Source organism: Cheilinus undulatus, linkage group 23, assembly GCF_018320785.1.
Source record: "Cheilinus undulatus linkage group 23, ASM1832078v1, whole genome shotgun sequence".
Taxonomy (NCBI): domain Eukaryota; kingdom Metazoa; phylum Chordata; class Actinopteri; order Labriformes; family Labridae; genus Cheilinus; species Cheilinus undulatus.
In genome coordinates, this window is record NC_054887.1 from 26,037,392 (window position 1) to 26,057,308 (window position 19,917).

At 39.0% G+C, this 19,917-nt stretch overlaps 1 protein-coding gene across 5 annotated transcripts in view; it reads left to right on the plus strand.

Moving 5' to 3' along the window:
- Window positions 1-19,917, plus strand: part of ppfia2 (PTPRF interacting protein alpha 2) — a 301,081-nt gene that overhangs the window by 279,673 nt on the left and 1,491 nt on the right. For 4 of the 5 annotated variants that reach the window (XM_041780667.1, XM_041780668.1, XM_041780670.1 and 1 more), the window contains 8 exons: window positions 207-269; window positions 2,731-2,763; window positions 2,895-3,070; window positions 4,637-4,734; window positions 4,823-4,998; window positions 6,556-6,624; window positions 8,897-9,053; window positions 12,413-12,505. In XM_041780667.1, coding sequence (XP_041636601.1) covers window positions 207-269; window positions 2,731-2,763; window positions 2,895-3,070; window positions 4,637-4,734; window positions 4,823-4,998; window positions 6,556-6,624; window positions 8,897-9,053; window positions 12,413-12,471 — 831 coding nt within the window. In that variant the 3' untranslated portion in view covers window positions 12,472-12,505. The remainder of the gene's footprint in view (window positions 1-206; window positions 270-2,730; window positions 2,764-2,894; window positions 3,071-4,636; window positions 4,735-4,822; window positions 4,999-6,555; window positions 6,625-8,896; window positions 9,054-12,412; window positions 12,506-19,917) is intronic. The other variant, XM_041780669.1, reaches the window with a different exon arrangement.

Sequence of the window (19,917 nt, forward strand, 5' to 3'; positions counted from 1 at the left end):
CTGTGTCCTCTGCATTCGTCCTTTGGACCCCTGTCGGGTCCAGGGGCCAGTTCATGATCTGACTGTGATGCTATAACACTATTGGCTTACAGTGGTGCTGCTCTTCTTCTTTAACACTGCTTGCCCCTCCTACCGGACCTCTACTACCAACCCTACTGCTGCCGCTGCCGCTGCTGCTCTGTCTCTCTGGCTCCGCCCCCTTGTAGCCGTCAGGCAATGTGTGGGTGACCCATGAGGAGATGGAGACCCTGGCAGCCCCTTCCAAAACGGTCAGTCCCCTTGTGTCCTTTACCGCGACCCTGATTCTGTCTCTGATGGTCATATGTATGAGTGAGAGCTGAATGATGGGAGAGTTGGTGGTGAGTGATGGGGGAGGCATGCATCATTTAACATCTTTCCTGGTCTGTAAACCTTTCCTACCTTTACATTTAAACTGGTTTTATCCTGTTAATAATGTCTTTAACATCTTTGTTTAGGTGTGAGTCAGTTTCATTTAGTTCAGTCTGTCGACTGTGACCAAAACACCATCGAAAACCCCCACCACCCACCAGACCTCAGCAGAAAGAGAAGCTATTTTATTATAAGTCTTTCATCAGTGAGTCAGCCTGGTGCAGAGCCATCACCAGATAGAGATATTTGCATATTAATGTAAAATCTGCAGAAGGACAGACAGCTACAGAAAGGTTGGGAGACCCTTGCAAGATTTTATCCTTCCTGGGCTCTACTTATAGGTTTGTATTTAAGTAGTAAAATGAATATTGACATCACATTGTTGAACCATTTAGGTTGGTAGAACATGGTCCATCCAAAAGTTTAGCAGGGCCATCGAATTTTATTGCAATCACTTGTCAAAGCAATGATATAAACATTTTGTTTATCATTGCCTATTCCAAAATGCAAACCACTTCATGTTGTCTTAAACTGGTACGAGTCTTTATTTATTTATATACATAACAGACATGCTAGGGCTAGCAATGCTAACCTAGGACTTGCACTAAAGTCAGGGCTACAACAAAAGGACAAGAAAGGACATTTTCGAATGTGCATACTACAAACTTTAAAAGCTAATCAGAGAAAGGACAAACCGTGAAATACTAGCAAGTAGGCTAGCGCTAACTCCACTGATTCACATACAGTATACTGACAAAAGTAATTGGCCTCCTTACTATGACACCACCAGGGGCTGTAAGAAGTTGACCTCCTTTGCAGCTATAACAGCCTCCAGTCTTCTTGGAAGGCTTTCCACAAGATCTTAGACTGTTTCTGAGGGAATTTGTGCCTATTCATTCTGTTGGGCATTTATAAGGTCAGGCACTGATGTTAAACATGAATGCCTGGCTTGCGATCTCCATTCCAGTTCCTCCCAAAGGTGCTTGATGAGGTTGAGGTCAGGGCTCTATTCTGGCCAGACAAGTTTTTCCACATTGAACTCATCAAACCATGTCTTTATAGTCCTTGCTTGGTGCACTGGGGCTCAGTTATGTTGGAATAGAGATGGCCTTCCCCAAACTGTTGCCGCACAGTTGGAAGCATAGCATTGTCTAAAATGTCTTGGTATGCTGATGTATTAAGATCGGCCTTCACTGGAGATAAGGGTCCCATTATCCTCCTCCACCAAACTTCACAGTTGACACAGTGAAGTCAGGCAGATAATGTTCTCCAAGCATCCACCAAATCCAGACACATCTGTCTGACTGAAACAGAGAAGCTCGATTTGTCACTTCACAGAACAGGTTTCCACTGCTCCACAGTCCAGCGTCAGTGTGCTTTGCACCACCCCATCCAAGGCTTGGCATTGGATTTGGTGATATGAGGCTTGCATGCAGCCGCTCAGCTGTGGAAACCGATTTTATAAGGTTCCTGCCGAAAAGTCTTGTGCTTACATTAATGCTAGTGGAAGTGCAGAACTCTTCAGCTATGGAATCAGCAGTTGCTGCAATTTTACATAGTCTTCAGCTTCATGGCTGAGTTGCTGCTGTTCCTAAACACTTCCACATTCTAATAATATAATTTACACGTGACTGTGGAATACTCAGCAGGAAAAAACAAAATAAGAAATTTTACACTTTCAAGCTGAAAATGCCCACTCATGCTATCATTTAAGGGATGTTTCCCCATACTAGGATATTAATCTGAATCTGCCTCCTCCTCTGATCCTTATCCTAATGAAATCCAACATATTGTATGCAAGTCATAACAGATCTGCTCTATATAAATATCTGGCTTTGGCTGGGATAAAGCTCAAAGCAAAACTTTTTAGTTTCCCAACTTAATTCAAACTGCCAGGCTGGGCCATGTCTGAGGATCCCCCTGGAGATAAATTGCCATTTTGATTCAAACTGTTTCTCATTTTAATTCGCTCTGCTATGACTTCAAAAAGCCTTTAGCATCTTTAGAGCTCTGTGCGGTTGGATCAGGGTTTATCAAAACGAAGCAAAGGTTGAAACTTGAAACAGTTTTTCTCATTTAGCTCCACAACCAAACTTAACTTAGGCTAAATTTGTTCTTAACAAGACATGTTGTGACACATTTGATTGTAAGAGGGGGGAAATTAAACTGCTAAATCATGTGTAACACTGGGTTATCAGAGGGGTTTAGCATTACTTGCAATTGCAATCAAGAGACGTAATGAATGCAGCTGCAGGATTTGTTACATAACAATGAGATGATTTTCTTTGGATGCATTTTTATTGTCTTTTATGAGTGTTCTTTTTCTTTCTGTTTTAATAGAAGTCACAGTCTGAAGAGGGCAGCTGGGCACAGGTAAGAAACAGAAAACAGGGCTTCATTTGGTGCTAAAGTTTGACCATCAAAAGGTTGTTTATTATTGAGAAAAGCAAATGAGAAAATGTGTAGTGAAAGCGTCAGTTTCTTAAGCATGTATTTTCTGTCAGACTCTAGCTTATGGCGACATGAACCACGAGTGGATCGGGAACGAGTGGCTGCCCAGTCTAGGACTACCTCAGTACCGCAGCTACTTCATGGAGTGCCTGGTGGACGCTCGTATGCTGGACCACCTCACCAAGAAGGACCTGAGGGTGCACCTTAAAATGGTGGACAGCTTCCACAGGTACTGGACCACAGACTCAGGGACTTTAGCCCTTCAAAATATTTAAGTCAAACCTGCAAGTTGAAATATTTCAGGATACAAGTTTGCAACTATAAAGACAGGTTTGGATGGCTTTTTGTTGGGGATAGTTGGTACAGAATTTTCCTTTGACATGACTTTGGTTCAGGCAAAATTCAATTTCAACTGGGCATGGCATAAAATGAAAATAAAATCAGAATTCAATGATTTTCAAATCTTATAAACACATATCCTATAAACAATAGACACTAAACAACATATCAGATGCCAAAACTGAGACAGTTTACCATTTTATGAAAAAAATATTAGCTCATTTTGAATTTGATGGCAGCAACATATGTCCAAAAGAAAAGGCAGTGTGATGACAGCTATTGTGTAGCATTACCTCTTTAGTTTGTAAATATCTGGAAAGTAAGGAGACTAGTTGCTGATGTTTTGGGAGATGAATGTTGTCCCATTCATGAGGGGTTTAGGGTGATCAACAGTCCTGGGTCTTTGCAGTGTTTCATTTGACTTCTTTGCATCATACTGCTTGGCACAGCAAACCGTGTTGACAGAGAATTATTTCTAGAAGTATTCATGAGCCCATGCAGAGATTTCCAGTACAGAATTATACCTGTTTTTAATGTCGTGCCACCTGAAGGGCAGAAGATCTCAAGCATCCAATATTGACCTTTGGCCTTGTCCCTTGAGCACAGAGATTTCTCCACATTCTCTGAATCTTTTGATAATATTATGTACTGTAGATGGTGGGATATAAGGATATGGTGGGATAAAGTTTTCATGAATTGTTAACACTCTGCCCATCTTTACATATTAGAAACTCTACCTCTCTGAATTACTCCTTTTATAGCCAGTCACGTCACTAAACTGTCACCAGTTAACCTAGTCAGTTGCAAAATTCACCTCTAGCTGGTTTTCAGTAGGTACCACATACTTTTCCTGGCTTTTGTTGCCTCATCCCTCCTTTTTTGAGATGTGTTGCTGCCATTAAACTCAAAATAAGCTAGTATTTTTATGAAATGGTAAAAATGTCTCAGTGTAACATATGATATGTTGTTTATGTTCATTGTGAATACAATCTGGGTTTATGAGATGTGCAAGACATTGCTTTCTGTTTTATTTTCATTTTACACTGCGTCACAGCTTTTTTGGAATTGGAGTTGTACAAGGATTAGTGGTGAAATCTTCCCCTCTGAAACAGGACAGCACTTAAAGACCCTGATAAAACATCAGTAGTCATTGATGGCATTTATGTAAACAGACCCGACATCATTTCCAATATGCCATCTTCATTCACGACTTGAGCAGCCAGCTTTCCAATGATTCACTAAACATTCTGGGAGATTTCCCATAACATTCTGACTGGATTGTGCCTTTGCAAAATCCCCATAAAAGGGTCACGTGCCCCTACCATTTTTCACAAGAACCAGGACACCCTACCCCTAGAGGTGAACATGCAAAATGTACGGGAAGGACTAAGTTGTAGGGTCAAGGGGTGTTTCTAGGCTGAACATAATTCAAATATGTGTGTTTTCTTGTTTCTAGAACAAGTTTACAGTATGGAATCATGTGTCTAAAGAAGCTCAACTATGATAGGAAAGAACTGGAGAGACGCCGGGAGCAAAGTCAACATGAAATGAGAGGCGAGAGCACTAAAAATATGAGCCAATTTGCATTAAAAAACAAATTAAAATTCAGCCTTTTCAAGCCTCTGTCCTTGTGTTTCTGCAGACGTACTGGTTTGGAGTAATGAGCGGGTCATCCGCTGGGTGCAGAGTATAGGTCTGAGGGACTACGCTAACATCCTGTTGGAGAGCGGCGTGCACGGAGCTCTGGTCGCCTTAGACGACAACTTTGACTACAGCAGTCTGGCTCTGCTCCTCCAGATCCCCAACCAAAACACTCAGGTACTCTGACTACACCTTTGACCTGCATTTAAAACACCATCTCTTCATTTCTAAGAGACATCCAACAAAGACAATGGCATGTCCTAGCCTATTAAAGGCAGAGTAAGGTGTGCCATGGTTTCCAATCCTAGAAAAAAGAAATGCAGCATACAAATGAATGATGTGCATCAACGGGAATTAAGAAGTGAGTATGCTTTATGTATACTAGAAAAGAAGTGGGTATACTCTATGTATACTAGAAGGGGTGTGGGTATACTCTATGTATACTAGAAAAGAAGTGTGTATACTCTATGTATACTAGAAAAGAAGTGTGTATGTTCTATGTATACTAGAAAAGAAGTGTGTATGCTCTATGTATACTAGAAAAGAAGTGTGTATGCTCTATGTATACTAGAAAAGAAGTGGGTATGCTCTATGTATACTAGAAGGGGTGTGGGTATACTCTATGTATACTAGAAAAGAAGTGTGTATGCTCTATGTATACTAGAAAAGAAGTGTGTATGCTCTATGTATACTAGAAAAGAAGTGTGTATGCTCTATGTAGACTACAAAAGAAGTTGGTATACACTACCTAGACTTAAAACGATGTTAGGGATTCTGTGTAGACGACAACAAAAGTGTGTATATTCCCTGCACTACAACACTGAGTTCTCTATTTGCTTTATCATTGTTTGGCATGGCCTTTAGTTGTCCTGGGTAACCTGCTGTGGTTGAGTCTAAGTCCTCTACAGTCTTAAAACCCAAATACTTCACCTGTTTTAATTGAGAAACTCAAAAAAGGATTTTTTTTTTTTTTACTTGAAGAACTTCAGTAATTTTCTTTTGTGTATTTGTTTTTTTCTTGCCAGTAATGAGTGGATTATAAAGGTTTCCTTTCTCAAAGAGAGTAATTTTCATAATACTTCTTTGAAAGTTTCTTATTTTTACAAACAAGATTGTCTTACATTTTAGCTCCCCAACAAGTAAGACTGTTGCTCTAAGAAGCCAACTTTTAGCATATTAAAGATGATTTAATGGACTTCTCACAGACAAAATCTAAAGAAGAAACTGAGAAACCTTCAGTGAGTCAGACTTCCACACAGCAGGAAGACTGTTTTCAAATTAGACCCATGTGAAAAAGTTTCACCAAAAATGTAATCTTCATCAGCAGTGGTCTATATAGAGCTTAGCATCATTTCCACACAGGATATTGCAACAGCATGTTTTAGGGGAACACTTTGGATCTTTTAAAAGACTCTCTCTTATTTGAAGCCAAATGTAAATGTGCTGATTATGAGCAGAAATACCACCAGTCACCAGCTTCGGTTTAAAGTAGAGGTATATTGGTATCTGCCTTCAAAAAGCTGGTTGCATTTAAATCAGAACATGCAGATCTGCCAACTGTCACTCTGGCAGGCTGCCCCGTGAATGTTCAGTGTTTATCTGCTCTATAATCAGGTAAAATGGATATGCAGCACGAATAACGTAACGTGTCAGCTGCCTCTGGTGCCGTTCTGCTAAAAATAGCCTTAAAGGCCTTGTGCAAATCTGAACGTGTTGTTATTTTTTCTCCTTCAGGCACGTCAGATTCTGGAGCGAGAGTACAATAATCTGCTGGCTCTGGGCACTGACAGGAGACTGGATGAGGTGAGCTCAGCTGTCACCAGAGGGATGTTCTGTATGTCAGCATGAACCTTTATACATATAAAAGATCATTAGAAAAGAGGGCTTGCTAAAATTACAGAAATAGCTCAATCTGACAGTTTGAGGATTATAAACTGATGAAACATAAAATGTATGAACTATGATTTCAGTCTGGGTTTTAATCTTGGTGTGAGTGTGTTGTTATTATTTGAGGGGCATTTCTATGTTTTTTTACAGCATGTTCAGACAGTTTGATAGATTTATATTTTTTGCTGGTTTTAATCAAAGGAAATTACTTTTCATTTCTGCCCCAGCACAGTAACCCTGAATTTCTAGTTCCTGAAAAACAGTCTATAAACTTCCATCTGGCAGTTCGAGGCTGAGGCTAATTCGCGCCCCTTTGTCTTACCTTCAGTACGATTGTCATACATGTAATAATGGGACAAAGTTATCTTCTCTAGAATCAGAGGAAGTAACAGGAAGTACTGGGTTACTTTTAAAAGCAACTTGTAGGGAGAAGACAACCATAGGGCGTCATGATAAACCACAAAGTAAAATTTCACAAGTCTGTTTCTGCTCGTAAGTGTGTGGAATTTTACTGTCAGCAAAACGTGCACAGAATCAAAATAATGTGACATTACTGAGGTGCTTTGACATAGTCCCCAACCAAAACTGAGAATTTCTGGGATTATAAGTCAAGAGTTTGACTTTTGTCTGTTTTTAGTTTTTTGTTTTTTTGGTTTTTTTTGTAAATTCTGACTTTACACTTGTAAATTCACAATCTCCAAAACATGAAATTCTATAGTTTCTAACGTCAAAATATAAGGATTTTTAAACTTTTAAGTTTGGAGTTCTTCTTGAAAGTTTTCGAATTTTCAAACTCTGTAACTCTGAGTTCGTTTTCAAGTAAAAATGGGACTTAATAATCTCAAAAAGTTGAAAATTTGCTTAACAGTTGTTAAAAATGTATATATGAGCTAAAGGTGTCAAAACAGGGCTAAAACCTGGAAGAAAATGGGAAAAAATGGGTATTGTGGCAAAAAAAAGTAGCAAAGCTGGTTTTAAAGTATCAAAAAGGTGACAAAATTGATTAAATGTGGCAAAAAGGTGGTTAAATGGGTTAAAAGTGGTTTTAAAAACATGTTAATGGGCTAAAAGTGGGAGAAAATACCAAAAATTGGTGTGGCAAAAAAGTAGCAAAGCTGGTTTTAAAGTAGCAAGGTGGTAAAATGGATTAAAAGTGGTTTAAAAAATAGCAAAATTGGTTAAAAGTGGCAAAACTTGGTTGGAAGTGGTTTAAATGAAAATATTAATAATAGGCTAAAAGGGGAAAAAATGCGCAAATTGGTTGTATTTGGCAAAAACATTGTAAAATTGCTCAATTGTGGTTAAAAAATATGTATATGAGCTAAAAGTGGCAATAAGAGGAAAAAACTGTAAAAAGTTGCAAAAAAATGAAAAACATTGGTCAACACTGGTTAAAAAAATATGTATACCAGCTAAAAGTGTAAAAAAAAAAAAAAAAAGCGAAAAACTGGGTCAAACATGCAAAAAAAACAAAAAAACTGGCAAGATTTGTTGTTTGGCAAAAATGTAGCAAAGCTGGTTTTAAAGTAGCAAAAAAGAAGACAAATATGTTTAAAGTTACAAAAATTGGTTGAAAGTGGTTTAAAACAAAAATTAGTAATGAGCTAAAGGACAAAGATAGTGCCAAAATTGGTTATATGTGGCAAAAATGTAAAATTGCTCAATTATTGTTAAAAACAAAATTGTACATGAGCTAGAAGTGTAAAAAAAAAATTCTACAGACTAGGTAAAAACATGCAAAAAACTGTCCAGATTGGTTGTCTGGCAAAAAAAAAAAAAGTAGCAAAGCTGGTTTTAAAGTGGCAAAAAGGTGACAAAAAAGTGGTCAGCTTTGTTAAAAGTTGTAAAAAATAAAAGTTGTGAAATTTGTTTAAAGTGAAAAAATTGTTGAAATGGGTGTTAGCTTAAATGTTGCAAAAAAGTGTCAAGAATTGGTTTAAAAAAGCGATTAAGTTGTGAAAACTGGTAAAAAGTAGTGGAAATAATTTGAAAGTTGCAAAAAAAAATGGCAAAATTGGTTAGAAAACAGGTCCCTCTATATCTATATAAACAACTCTTTAAAAATTATTTTTGGGATTGATGCTGGGAACAGTCAGTGCTAGACATGTTTGCTAAAAAAATCTCCATGTTTTGACTTCACTGAGACTGACCATGTTGTTTAAAATAATGACATCTGTTTGTCTGTCAGTGTGACGATAAAGACTTCAGAGGTCCATCATGGAGGAGGCAGTTCCCTCCCCGGGACGTTCACGGTATCAGTATGATGCCCGGGTCAGCGGAGACGCTCCCCGCTGGATTCCGTCTCACTGCAACGTCCGGTCACTCCAGAAGACTGCCCCCTGATGGTGAGCGCCTGTCTTTGCACCTCATCTCAGCTTTGACAGATTCTTTTCATGATTTTCTTTAAAGCGTCTTTTAAAAGCAGCTCCAAAGGTTGAATCCAGCCAGGTGAATGAGAGCAGCACACCTGAGCAGGTCGGCTGCTCCCTGCTGTCTTTGTGACCTTGTCTCTTGTTCTTTCTGTGACGGCTGCTCTGCAGTCCTCTATGAGGCGCTGGATGACAGTCCTGACGACATGTATTTGGATTGGTTTCAAGGTCAGATATGCCCCCTCTGAAGGCCCTGGGCTTGTTTGCCCACCCTGCGTGTATTATGACTCTTCATACACTCCCTATTCTTCACATATTTCTGCCAACCACGATCCTGCTGTATCTCTCCTCTTTTTCATCTCTCTCCTTCACTCCTCTCTCTTGAATCTTTCTGAAATCAAACTCCAAGGGTATAGTTTTGCAGAGCTGCAAAATAGTTCCTCAGTGACCCTGGTGGTAAAAGCTAAGGGGTTCAAGTTATGGATTAGGGGCCATGCTTGCTGTTTTAACCCTTGAAGTAACAAAAAGCAGCAAACATACAGTGGCTGAGCGGTGCTATGTAAGTAGCCTGAATCAGGAGGTTTACATAGGTGACATTGATTCAAACTGACAGTTTGTGTCATTTCTCATCACCCTGCTGTTACAGGAGGACACTGGCTGAAACAGGCTTGTGGTCAAGGATAACTGGATTTTTACAGCTTGGTTCTTGTTGGCCATCATTTTCAGTGCCCAATCCTGATTTTAACCCTAGATCCTCAACATTGAACCCTCCCAGACTTGAATGGTCTAAGACCTGCAGAGTGGGCATGTTCAAGTTTGTGCAAAATTAAGAAAGGGCCATGACAGCACACACAGCAGGAAACAAGATGCATCATTAAAAACAGGAAAAACAGCCCGACTCCAGTTAAATGAGGTGATTCAGGATTACTAAACAGTAAAACGAAGATTGGATAATAAGGGAGAAAGGCCATTAATACAAGGCCTGTGCAAAAAAAAAGAATCAAAACAGCAATATATCATCACATGCTTCTTGCTGATATGTACATCGATACAGATGTTACAGAATCAATACAGCTGTAAATGCTGTGATGGCGAGCTACACCATGGCGCAGGGGTTTATCGCTTTTGCCTCAAAGGAAGAAGGTTCCTGGTTGGCTTCCTGGTCAGGGCCTTTCATTGCAGTTTGCATGCGTGGGTTCCCTCCAGGTACTCTGGCTTCCTGCCACCACCAAAAACATGCTCATTAGGTTAATTGGTCACTCTAAATTACCCGTAGGTGTGAGTGAGCCTTCCTGGTTGTCTGTCTCTATATGTCAGCCCTGCGATTGACTTGCGACACGTCCAGGTTGTACCCTGCCTCTCACCCAATGACAGCTGAGATCCAGCCCCCCGCAACCCTGAAGGGATAAGCAGTGTAGAAAATCGATTGATGGATGGATGCCCTGATGGCAGTTTTAGGATAAACAACCTCGTGGTGCAGTTGGAAAAATAGTGAGCAGATGGAGGTAGATGCCAAACTCACTGCAAAATTAGTAAGAGGTGGTACTAACCTGTAGCATGAATCATTGTGTTTATCTACTACCAGGAGGCTCAAAGCAAAAATCCTGGATTATTTGGTTGTGAGTCAAGTAAGCAGCTCAGTAAATAAGGTAAAACACTGCAGCAACACCAGTCTTTATCGACACAAGACACCAGGCTAGTTAGCAGTTAGCAACAACAGCCAAAACACTCTGCTAATATGTTTGTTTCCAACTAGCACTGAATGATGCTGCTAAGTCAAAATGTCCCTCAACTTCTTAACTGGATCAGGAGATCATAAGCAGCACTTTTGGATTTATATGTAAAGACGTGAGTCGTACAGTGTCACTAATGATAAAGCTTTCATGCAGCTGCTTAAGGAGCGTGAGAAATGCAGTTTAATCCCCACTTATTGGTACATTACAGAAAAGAACTCCAAAATTGATGACTTTTCACAAAGTTTACTTAGTGTATCCTTTTATAATCTTCTTGTGAAACTTCATACCAATAGCTTATTAGCCATGTGGCACTAGCATATTAGCATGTTAGCATTAGCTTATCTGTTAGCTGCATGCTGCTAGAAAACAAATAACATAGCAGGCAAGTCAACATACATATTTGAAACGTCGTATATGCTTACATACATTGCTGTAGCATGCAGAAATGAAAGAATTTAATGGAACTGTGCAACCACAGACTACAGAACGGCTGAATATTCCAGATACCCATGGAGGTATTTGGCTTAAACCAGGGGTGTCCAAACCACGGCCCCAAATGCTGCCCTAGGCTCATTTTTAATTGGCCCGCAGCAAACTTGAAAACGTAAATGAATAATGGCCCACATTAGAACATGAAGCTTGTGCTTGACTGCATATTTTATCTGAGTTTTCTTATTGACAGACGAGAATATTTTTGTGTCATCTTGGGAGCTCTTCTGGGAAGGTAACACAAAACTATACTCATCTGTGAATGAAACACAAACAAATAATAGTTTGAGAAGATGGTATGAATTTCCTTTTGTGCTAATTCTGAACACAAACATTTTGACACGACAAATCATTGACGTGCATCTTTTCATGAATAAAAATCTTTGCCTAAATCAGACTGGATTGACTAACTTTGATATCATAAAGGAGAGGCATTTGAAAGTGGCCCCACCATCCTTCAGATTTTCTGTATATGGCCCTCAGTGGAAAAAGTATGGATGCCCCTGGCTTAAACCAATGCAAAGGGAACTCATGGGTTGGCAAAAACCTGTCATACCTGCAGCAATCTTTTCTGAAAATTCTAAATCTGTTAATTATATAAAATGCACAAAGGCTCCATGCCAGGAAATAAGTTTCCTTAAAGGCTGAACTGCAAAGGTCAAGATCCAAGCGGTAATGAACCAAAAATTATCCTTGGATGGATGCAGAGTGTATTTGCAACTTGTTACTTGAGTTGTGATACATGACTGAAAGTCATCCTCCTGCTCTGATTTCAGCCGGTGTTGTCCTCTAACAAGGTGCTCCCAGTGACACTGAAACAGCTTTCCTGTGTTCCTCCGTCTCTATTAACTGTGCTCCCTGATCTGTGACGTCCAAAAAACTCTCAAATCCTGTTAGTTGTGTTTGTCCACTCAAAATTAAACCTTCCTTTGAGTGTGTGATACATGACTTCGTCCTCTGAGGGTGACGCTGGAGTTATCTCTGTTGTTTTGAGGTTATTTACTCGTACCACTGAGGGCGTCTGATCTCATGGTGGGGGTCCATATGATGTAAAGAAAGCTCTTATATTTCTGCTTTAAAATATTTCCTTCTCACTGTCTCCCCCTACAGTCGGACCCTCTGCAGTGCAGCGGCTGGACAGCTCCACGGTGAGAACCTATTCCTGCTGAGAGGAGGAGGACAGGCCCCCTTAAACTGTACGCTGTATGTAACACAACACCGTCTCTCGCTCTTAAAATGCACAGCTTTCTTCAGAACTTCTTCAAATAGATGCTGGATTAGACTCAAAAGGAAAAGGGACAAGCGTTCAGGTCGTATCGGCTTGGTGAGCATCCGCTGTGTTTTTGCCAGGCAGCTGCAATAAGGTGACAGAAGACGGCGAGGCACACCCATCCAGACCATTCCCTTTAAAGTCCATCCAAAAAAAGAGATGAGTCATGATCGGAGCTTTAAAAAAAAAACTTCAGATAAATCCAACCCCTACATGGAGAGAGTTAACACAGTTCATTTACATGATTTTGATCGCCGAGGTCCTCCTAAAAATAGTTCCGGTGAGTTTCATCCAGACTGTACAGATAACAAAGTGAGCTCGCCCTAGTTTCATTTCAAACTGTCTCCTTTGTGCTGCCAGGTGCAGAGAGAGAGTTTGTTTGACTTGATATACTCTCTACAGAGCCGTCGCACTGCGTCTGTGTTGTTGTGAGATTCTCTCACAACTGAAGTGGCAATCAGAGGCAAAAACAAGCTGCTAATAGAGCGCTGGATCCAGCTTTGCATGTAGCATGAAAGTAGCAGACAGGAGACAGAAGTACCTCATTGCTCATACATCGTTCAAGCAGGTACAGTTTTCTGCAGAGGCCCAAAGCAGACATTGATCCACGTATTTTACGCAGATCATTTTGCCATGATTTATACATTTTGTTTTCTTGAAATCTCAACATCAGTAGAGCTCAACAATTACTGCCTGTGTTTTGGCAGCTCTGGTTCTTGAGGTAAATTTCCCCATTCAGATACTCCACTGACATTTCGCAAAATCACAAATCCGATCCAACAAGCTACCTGAATATTTCTGACTGTAAAAGATTTGATTCGGCAGAAAAAACAAACTGATTTGAGAAATCAGTGGAGCTAGTCAAGCCAAAGCCTTTTTCTTTTAAAAAAGAAATGTAGTCCACTATTAATAAACTGCCAGTATAGCTACATCCAAGCTACTCATTTCACTGGTAGCCATTGTTTACAGTCCTGTAGTATAACCAAACCACACCCATAGCTACTGCCTTGTTCTCCTCAAATTATGCTGATTGGTCAATTTTTTTTAGACTGAGTCGTTTCGAATTGAAATTCTGATGACAGACCTAAAATCGGGCTAATCCATCAGCTTTGAAATGTTAATTGTGACTGTAGTACTTTCAAATTCATAGCATGCAACCTTATACATGCAAGAAGTCCATGCATGGAATTTCTCCAAGTACTCCAGCTTTCTCCAACTAAGGAAGTACAGATACCAATACCAGTATTGGGTGTTGGTGCCCATACCAAGCTTAAATATTTGTTCTCATACTCATAAAACATTGCAGATACTGTACTCCAGATACTTATGTCATGATGTTAGCTTCTTATTATATGAGTACATTGTTAGAATTTGAGCTGTCGTCAGTTTGTTGATATTCTTACATCATGAAGATGATAAAAGTAGAGGAGAATGAAAACCACGCACTTATAAACTGTCAAGAGGAGCAATGAAGAACACCTTATGAAAATAAAACAAATGTAACTGCTTGTACACTTACTCATCTGGAAAAATGTGGTATTGGTGCACCCGTACCTCCAACATAAAAAAAAAAAATTGCTCATTTGGTTAACTGGTGACTCTAAATTGCCCATAGTTGTGAATGTGGCTTGCCTCTCTATGTCAGCCCTGTGATTGACTGGTAAACAGCCTGCCTCTTGCCCACTGACAGCTGGCATTGGCTCCAGCCCCCATAACCCCAAACAGGAAGATGTTACAGTCACCGGACTCGGCCATCCCACCGTGCAACTCTCAGTGGAGGTCACTCGCCACCTAACAGGCTGCATAACAATTTAAGTTACCACACTGAAACATGTTTCAAATGTTGTTAAATATGATCTGAATCACTATATAGCTGTTTAAGAAATAAAGGCATTCCAGCCAGGAGCGATTTGCCAAGAAACACATGATTTGGAGTTGCCCTTTCACAAGCCTACGTGGCAAATATAAAGTAAGAATGCGCATACAAGTAAAGCCTGAGGCAGCAGCAAAAAAACTCTAGAGCAGAGCATTAATGACAACAGAATGGCATAGATTAAGGCTTATGCAGGATAAAGGAGGAGCTAGAGCGGAGGAGGATTGCAAAAAGTGGCTTGCAGAGGGAGCAGCAAAGAGAAGCAGGCTGGAGCACCTTCAAAAAGGGAGTCTGAGTGAAATAAGCCAATCGTAAGCTGGGCATCAGCCGATGAATGCTTACGTGTGAGATCAGCTAATCCCCAACTGTATGGCGGTGCCTTACTCTGCTTGAACTAACGCTATATGCTCAATGTTTTTTGCAATTGAATTATGGACGAACGGTTAACATCAGCAGCCAACAACTGAAGTTTGCAGGTGTGGTAAACATTTTCATGTTTACAGCCAGCTCTACCAATCAGAAATGTTGCTGTAGGATTGTGGGTAGAGTGTTCTTTCACTCCCATATAGCTCACAGTAAGAGCACCATTGACGGTTATGACACTGCGACCTATAATCAAATTCACCACAGGGAAAATAAACAGGATTTTTACTTCCAGAACCACACTGTTGAGCTCTGATTTCTAGGAATTGTACATGTATCTCATTAATGTTTAAAAATGTGGGATAGTAACTCACATGTATTACCAAACAATGTTTTTCTTATCTATTCCCATACAGAACTAAGCATATAAATACCTGACAGAGTAACCACTTTCTTAAGATTAAGTAAATCCATCATTACTTTTAAGAGTTTGGAATTTGGTGCAGTAATTTCAACTGGGAAGAAAACTATTAAAAGTCTGTATCGTTACAAGCCTCCAGACCGAAATAGAGCTGGGGTTAAGGGCCCTGCAGACAGACAGATAACAATGATATATCGCTCTGACTGCGGGGTTATCGTGTAAGAGAGAAGGGTTACCAAAATAAATTTGAAACAGCCAAGGGGAGAGATAAAAGAGAGACAGAAGGGGTTTGATTCAGAAGGGAAAGTTTGCACCTGCATAACCGTAATTTTTGTTTCCAGAGAGTTTGCTCATCCTGTGGAGCACTCTGCAGGGTCTTTCTAATACTTTCATCAGCTTATTTTTACAAGTACACCCACACAGCAGAAAAAAAAAAGAGAGAGAGACAGAGTACTGTACAAAGTTCAGCGAGAGCAAAAGGTTGAATTCTGGTACAGTACACAAGCTCAGGAAACAAAAAAGTGATTCTATTAAACTATTTTCTGCACACCGAGTGACTTTTTTACCCTTGGCTGCTGACTATATTCATATTTCTCCACTGTTGCAAGAAAACATACAGCGTCAAATTTGCATAAGGCACACAAAAGAACACGCCTTTGCAACTTTCTCTTCTCAGCTCTTATGCACTGTTGTGTTTGCAAAACATGCAATCTGAATGTTCCTGAAAACCTTTCTCCTATAGGTGCTTAAGAGATTTTAAAGCATATTAATTATCTTCCATGTCCCTTACCTTCTGTCACTGAATCCCTTTCCTATCCATCCCTTTGGTTTTGGTCTTAGCTAGCATACATGCTTTTTTTTTCTTCTAACCTTGTTTTTACAAAAGTTGGGATGCTGTTTTTTGTAATGATTTGCAAAATATGAAAAACCACACATTTACAAGAACAAAGACACTGAATGAAATGCTGAGACTGGAAGATATTATTGGTTTTATCTTAAATTTGATGGCAGCAACATGTTGCAAAAAAGTTGGGACAGGGTCATGTTTGCCATGCTGTTACATCAGCTCTTTTTCCAAACACAAAAACCATTGGATGATCACTGAAGACTTCCACAGTTACTTTAAGCCACATATAACATAACCGCCACTGCTTATGAGATGGCAGTTTTACAAGGTAAAGTTTGCACTTGACCTCATTTTCAGCAGTTTTTCTGCAAAGGAGTTCCACCCAGAACTCTGACAGCAGCAGAAGTGTCTGCATCTTTCTCTGATTGTGAATCTTGCAGCATCTTGGCTGTTTACTGCTGTTTTCACCTCCTTTTTCTTCTTCCTTACAAAGCTCAAGGTAGCCCATTGTTTTAAATCTGCACTAAACAAAGCTTTACCTTGATGCTGACGTAGTCGACTGATGAACAATGGAGAGCTGGCACCAGGATGCCTATAGGACTATAAAGCTCTCTGCAAACACTTTGTTTTGCATCAGATTATTCCAGGCAGGACCTCTTTTTTTCAAGAAACACTACAACACAATGATATGCAGATCCCCTACCATTCCATGAGCCTATGTAAAAAGCATCAAGCAGGAACAGCCCACGCTCCTGCCTTAAAGCAGCAAAACCACAGAGCAGAGAAGGCATCAGTGACAACAGAATGGCATTGATTAAGTCAGATGCAGGATAAAGGAGGAGCTGGGGTGGAGGAGGGTTGCAAAAAGTGGGTTGCAGAGGGAGCAGCAAAGAGTAGCCAGCCTAGAGGAGTTTAAATATGGCAGCATGAATGCGATAAGCAAAGAGTGTGCAAGCAAATCAGCTGCTCATTTTAAAATCTTTGCTGCAACTGTGACGTATACCAGGACTGCTAGGATTTCAGTCATCCTCCATATTTGTTTGTCTGCTGAAGTCACATTTGATCACACAAGTTTTTCAGAGTGTAGGATAGTGGATACAGTAGGAAACAGGACAAGAAAGTAGAGAACGACGTGTCAAAGTAACAAGGGTCAATGTTGTACCACAGCTGCTTCCTTCAAGTATTTAAGCCGCTGTGCATCAGCTGCAGGATTTATGTTTTTGTTCTCGCCATAGAAACATTAGATGTCATGCCATAGTCTGACAGCAACAGAACTACAACTGAAAGATGCTGTTCTGTCGCTCTATCTCACTCCTGTTTTGAAAAAAAGTAATTCTCCGCCATCAGCTGCACGCTCTATTGCACAAGCTCACCCGTTTATCTTGACTATACTCCATTCAGAGTTCATTTACATTAGTAGGAGGAGGGTGGAGAAGCACGGAGTCACTCCCATGATTCCCTTCTACCATCATAATCTTCTTTTTTTTTTTTAGAGCTCAGATTGAGAGTCCTGGCGTCAGACTTCACATACTGCATGTTTAATAAAGAACATGAAGGAGATTCATTGCACTGACAATTTTTAGCTAGTGCTCATTTCCAGCTCTTGTCTCTAATTTGGCCTCTGGCTGCTCTGCCTCTAATACCATTGAAAAAGCAGTTTTTAGGACAAGATGAAAGTCAACACTTTGATTTTGAATATTAAAATCATGACCCTGCCCTATTTTTAACAACAACTTGCAAAGACCTGAGAAAGCCAATTTTTGTTTATCAAAACTTAATACGAATGGAATGTTTCCCACATTTCAGTCTTTTCCTGTTTTTTTTGTGTCTGCATGAGAAAAGTGCTTCTTACTTTTTCAGAGAATACTGAAAAAGCCTCATAAATATCCTCCTGTGACCCAAGCGTTTGCCGGTAAAGCATTTTTAGTTTCTTCAACTTATTCTGGATAGGTGGGGTCTGATAAGTCTGAAATCTTAAAACAGTCACAAATTGAGCATCACATCTCCAGAAGGCCCTGTTTGGGTGAAAACAACGATTCGCTGGGAAGTTTTTTGACCCTACATTTTTAGCTGTGTGTCAAACGCTAAGGTTGTCCTGAAATATTTGTTTAGACATTTTGTTGAAACTTTCTGAATAAGCAAAATAAATGAATAAAACCTTCCCCTAAAAATGCCATCAAAATTCTTGAAAGATGCCAAGTAAATATCCCAAAATGTCTGAGTGAATTTCACCAAAAAGTTAAGCAAATACCACCCAGATTTTCCAATGAAATTACAAATACATTCCACTGAAACTCTATTGAATATTATGGGAAATTTTCAGTTCAGTACCCTTAAACATTCAAACAAATTCCCTCAAATTTATAATATTAAAGAACTTAGAACCCAAAATTTCCAATCATATTACAAAGAAGTTGCACCAAAATTCCATAGAAAGTCATTGTCAAATGAAAGGAATTCCCTCAAATTTCTGATGCTGTCTAAGAAAATATCAAGGGATATTCCCCCAAAATATTTAAATCAAATTCCCAAGGACCGATTCTCCCCAGAAGTTCCATGAAAATTCCTCAAAATTTCCAAGGAAATCCCTCAGAATTTCAAAGCAACTTCCATCCAGATTTTCCAATGAAACTACAAATTCATTCCAGTAGAAATTACATGGAATATCATTAGGATTTAATACCTCCAAACATTCACCAAATCCCCTCAAATTTACAGTTATTTTAGAAAATTTTAACGCAAACTCAACATAAATTTCAAATTAAGTAACAAATAAATTCCACCAAATTTGAAAGGTCATGGAATATTTTCAGTAAAAAAGATATATATAAAAACAAACATCCACACAAATTTCCTTTAAATTTTAAAGCAAATTAAACTCAAAACTTTCAGTCAAATTAAAAATTATTTCCACCAAAATCACATAGAAAATCATGTATATATGTATATTTATATATATTTATAAATCCTAACCCTTAATGTTTTAAGGCAAATTCAGCACAAAATTTCATTCAAGGTAGAAACAAATTCCAAAATAAATACATACCAAAATTCCAGTGAATATAATGGAAAATTTCCTTAAACCACAAAACATTAAAATAAATTCTTTCAAATTTCCTGTGATATTCAAGATGTCAAATCAAATTTAACCTAAAATCTCCAACCAAATTTTAAATAAATTTCACCAAAATCCCATAAAAAATGGTGGAATATTTTCACTGTAATACCCTTAAACATTCAAACAGATTTTATCAAATTTCTAATGATATCCAAGGAAATTTCAAGCCACATTCCATCCAGATTTTCCATTAAATCACAAATAAATTCCACCAAGAATCTTTGTTATTTTATTATAGAAATTTTCTGATTTAATCCCCCTAAACATTCAAATGAATTTCCAAAATTTTCAATGATATTCAAGAAAATTTCAAGACAAACTCCATCCAGAATTTCCATTAAATTACAAACAAATTCCACAAAAAGTCCATAGAGAAAATCATGGGGAAATAAAAGAGGGGTAAAAAATTAACATCCAAACAAATTAACCGAAAATTCCCAATGATGTCCAAAAACATTTCAATGCAAATTCCATCCAAAATTGCCCATCAAATTACAAATAAATTCCAACAAGAATCTTTGTTATATTACTGTAGCAAATTTCCAGTCCAATACCCCTAACATTCAAATAAATTCTCTAAATTTTCAAAGATATTTAAGAAAATTTCAAGGCGAATTTCACCCAAAATTTCTGATCAAATTTCATATAAATTCCGCAAGAAGTCTATAGAAAATCATGAAAATAAAAGAGGGGAAAAAACAAATTCCCTTAATATCCAAGACA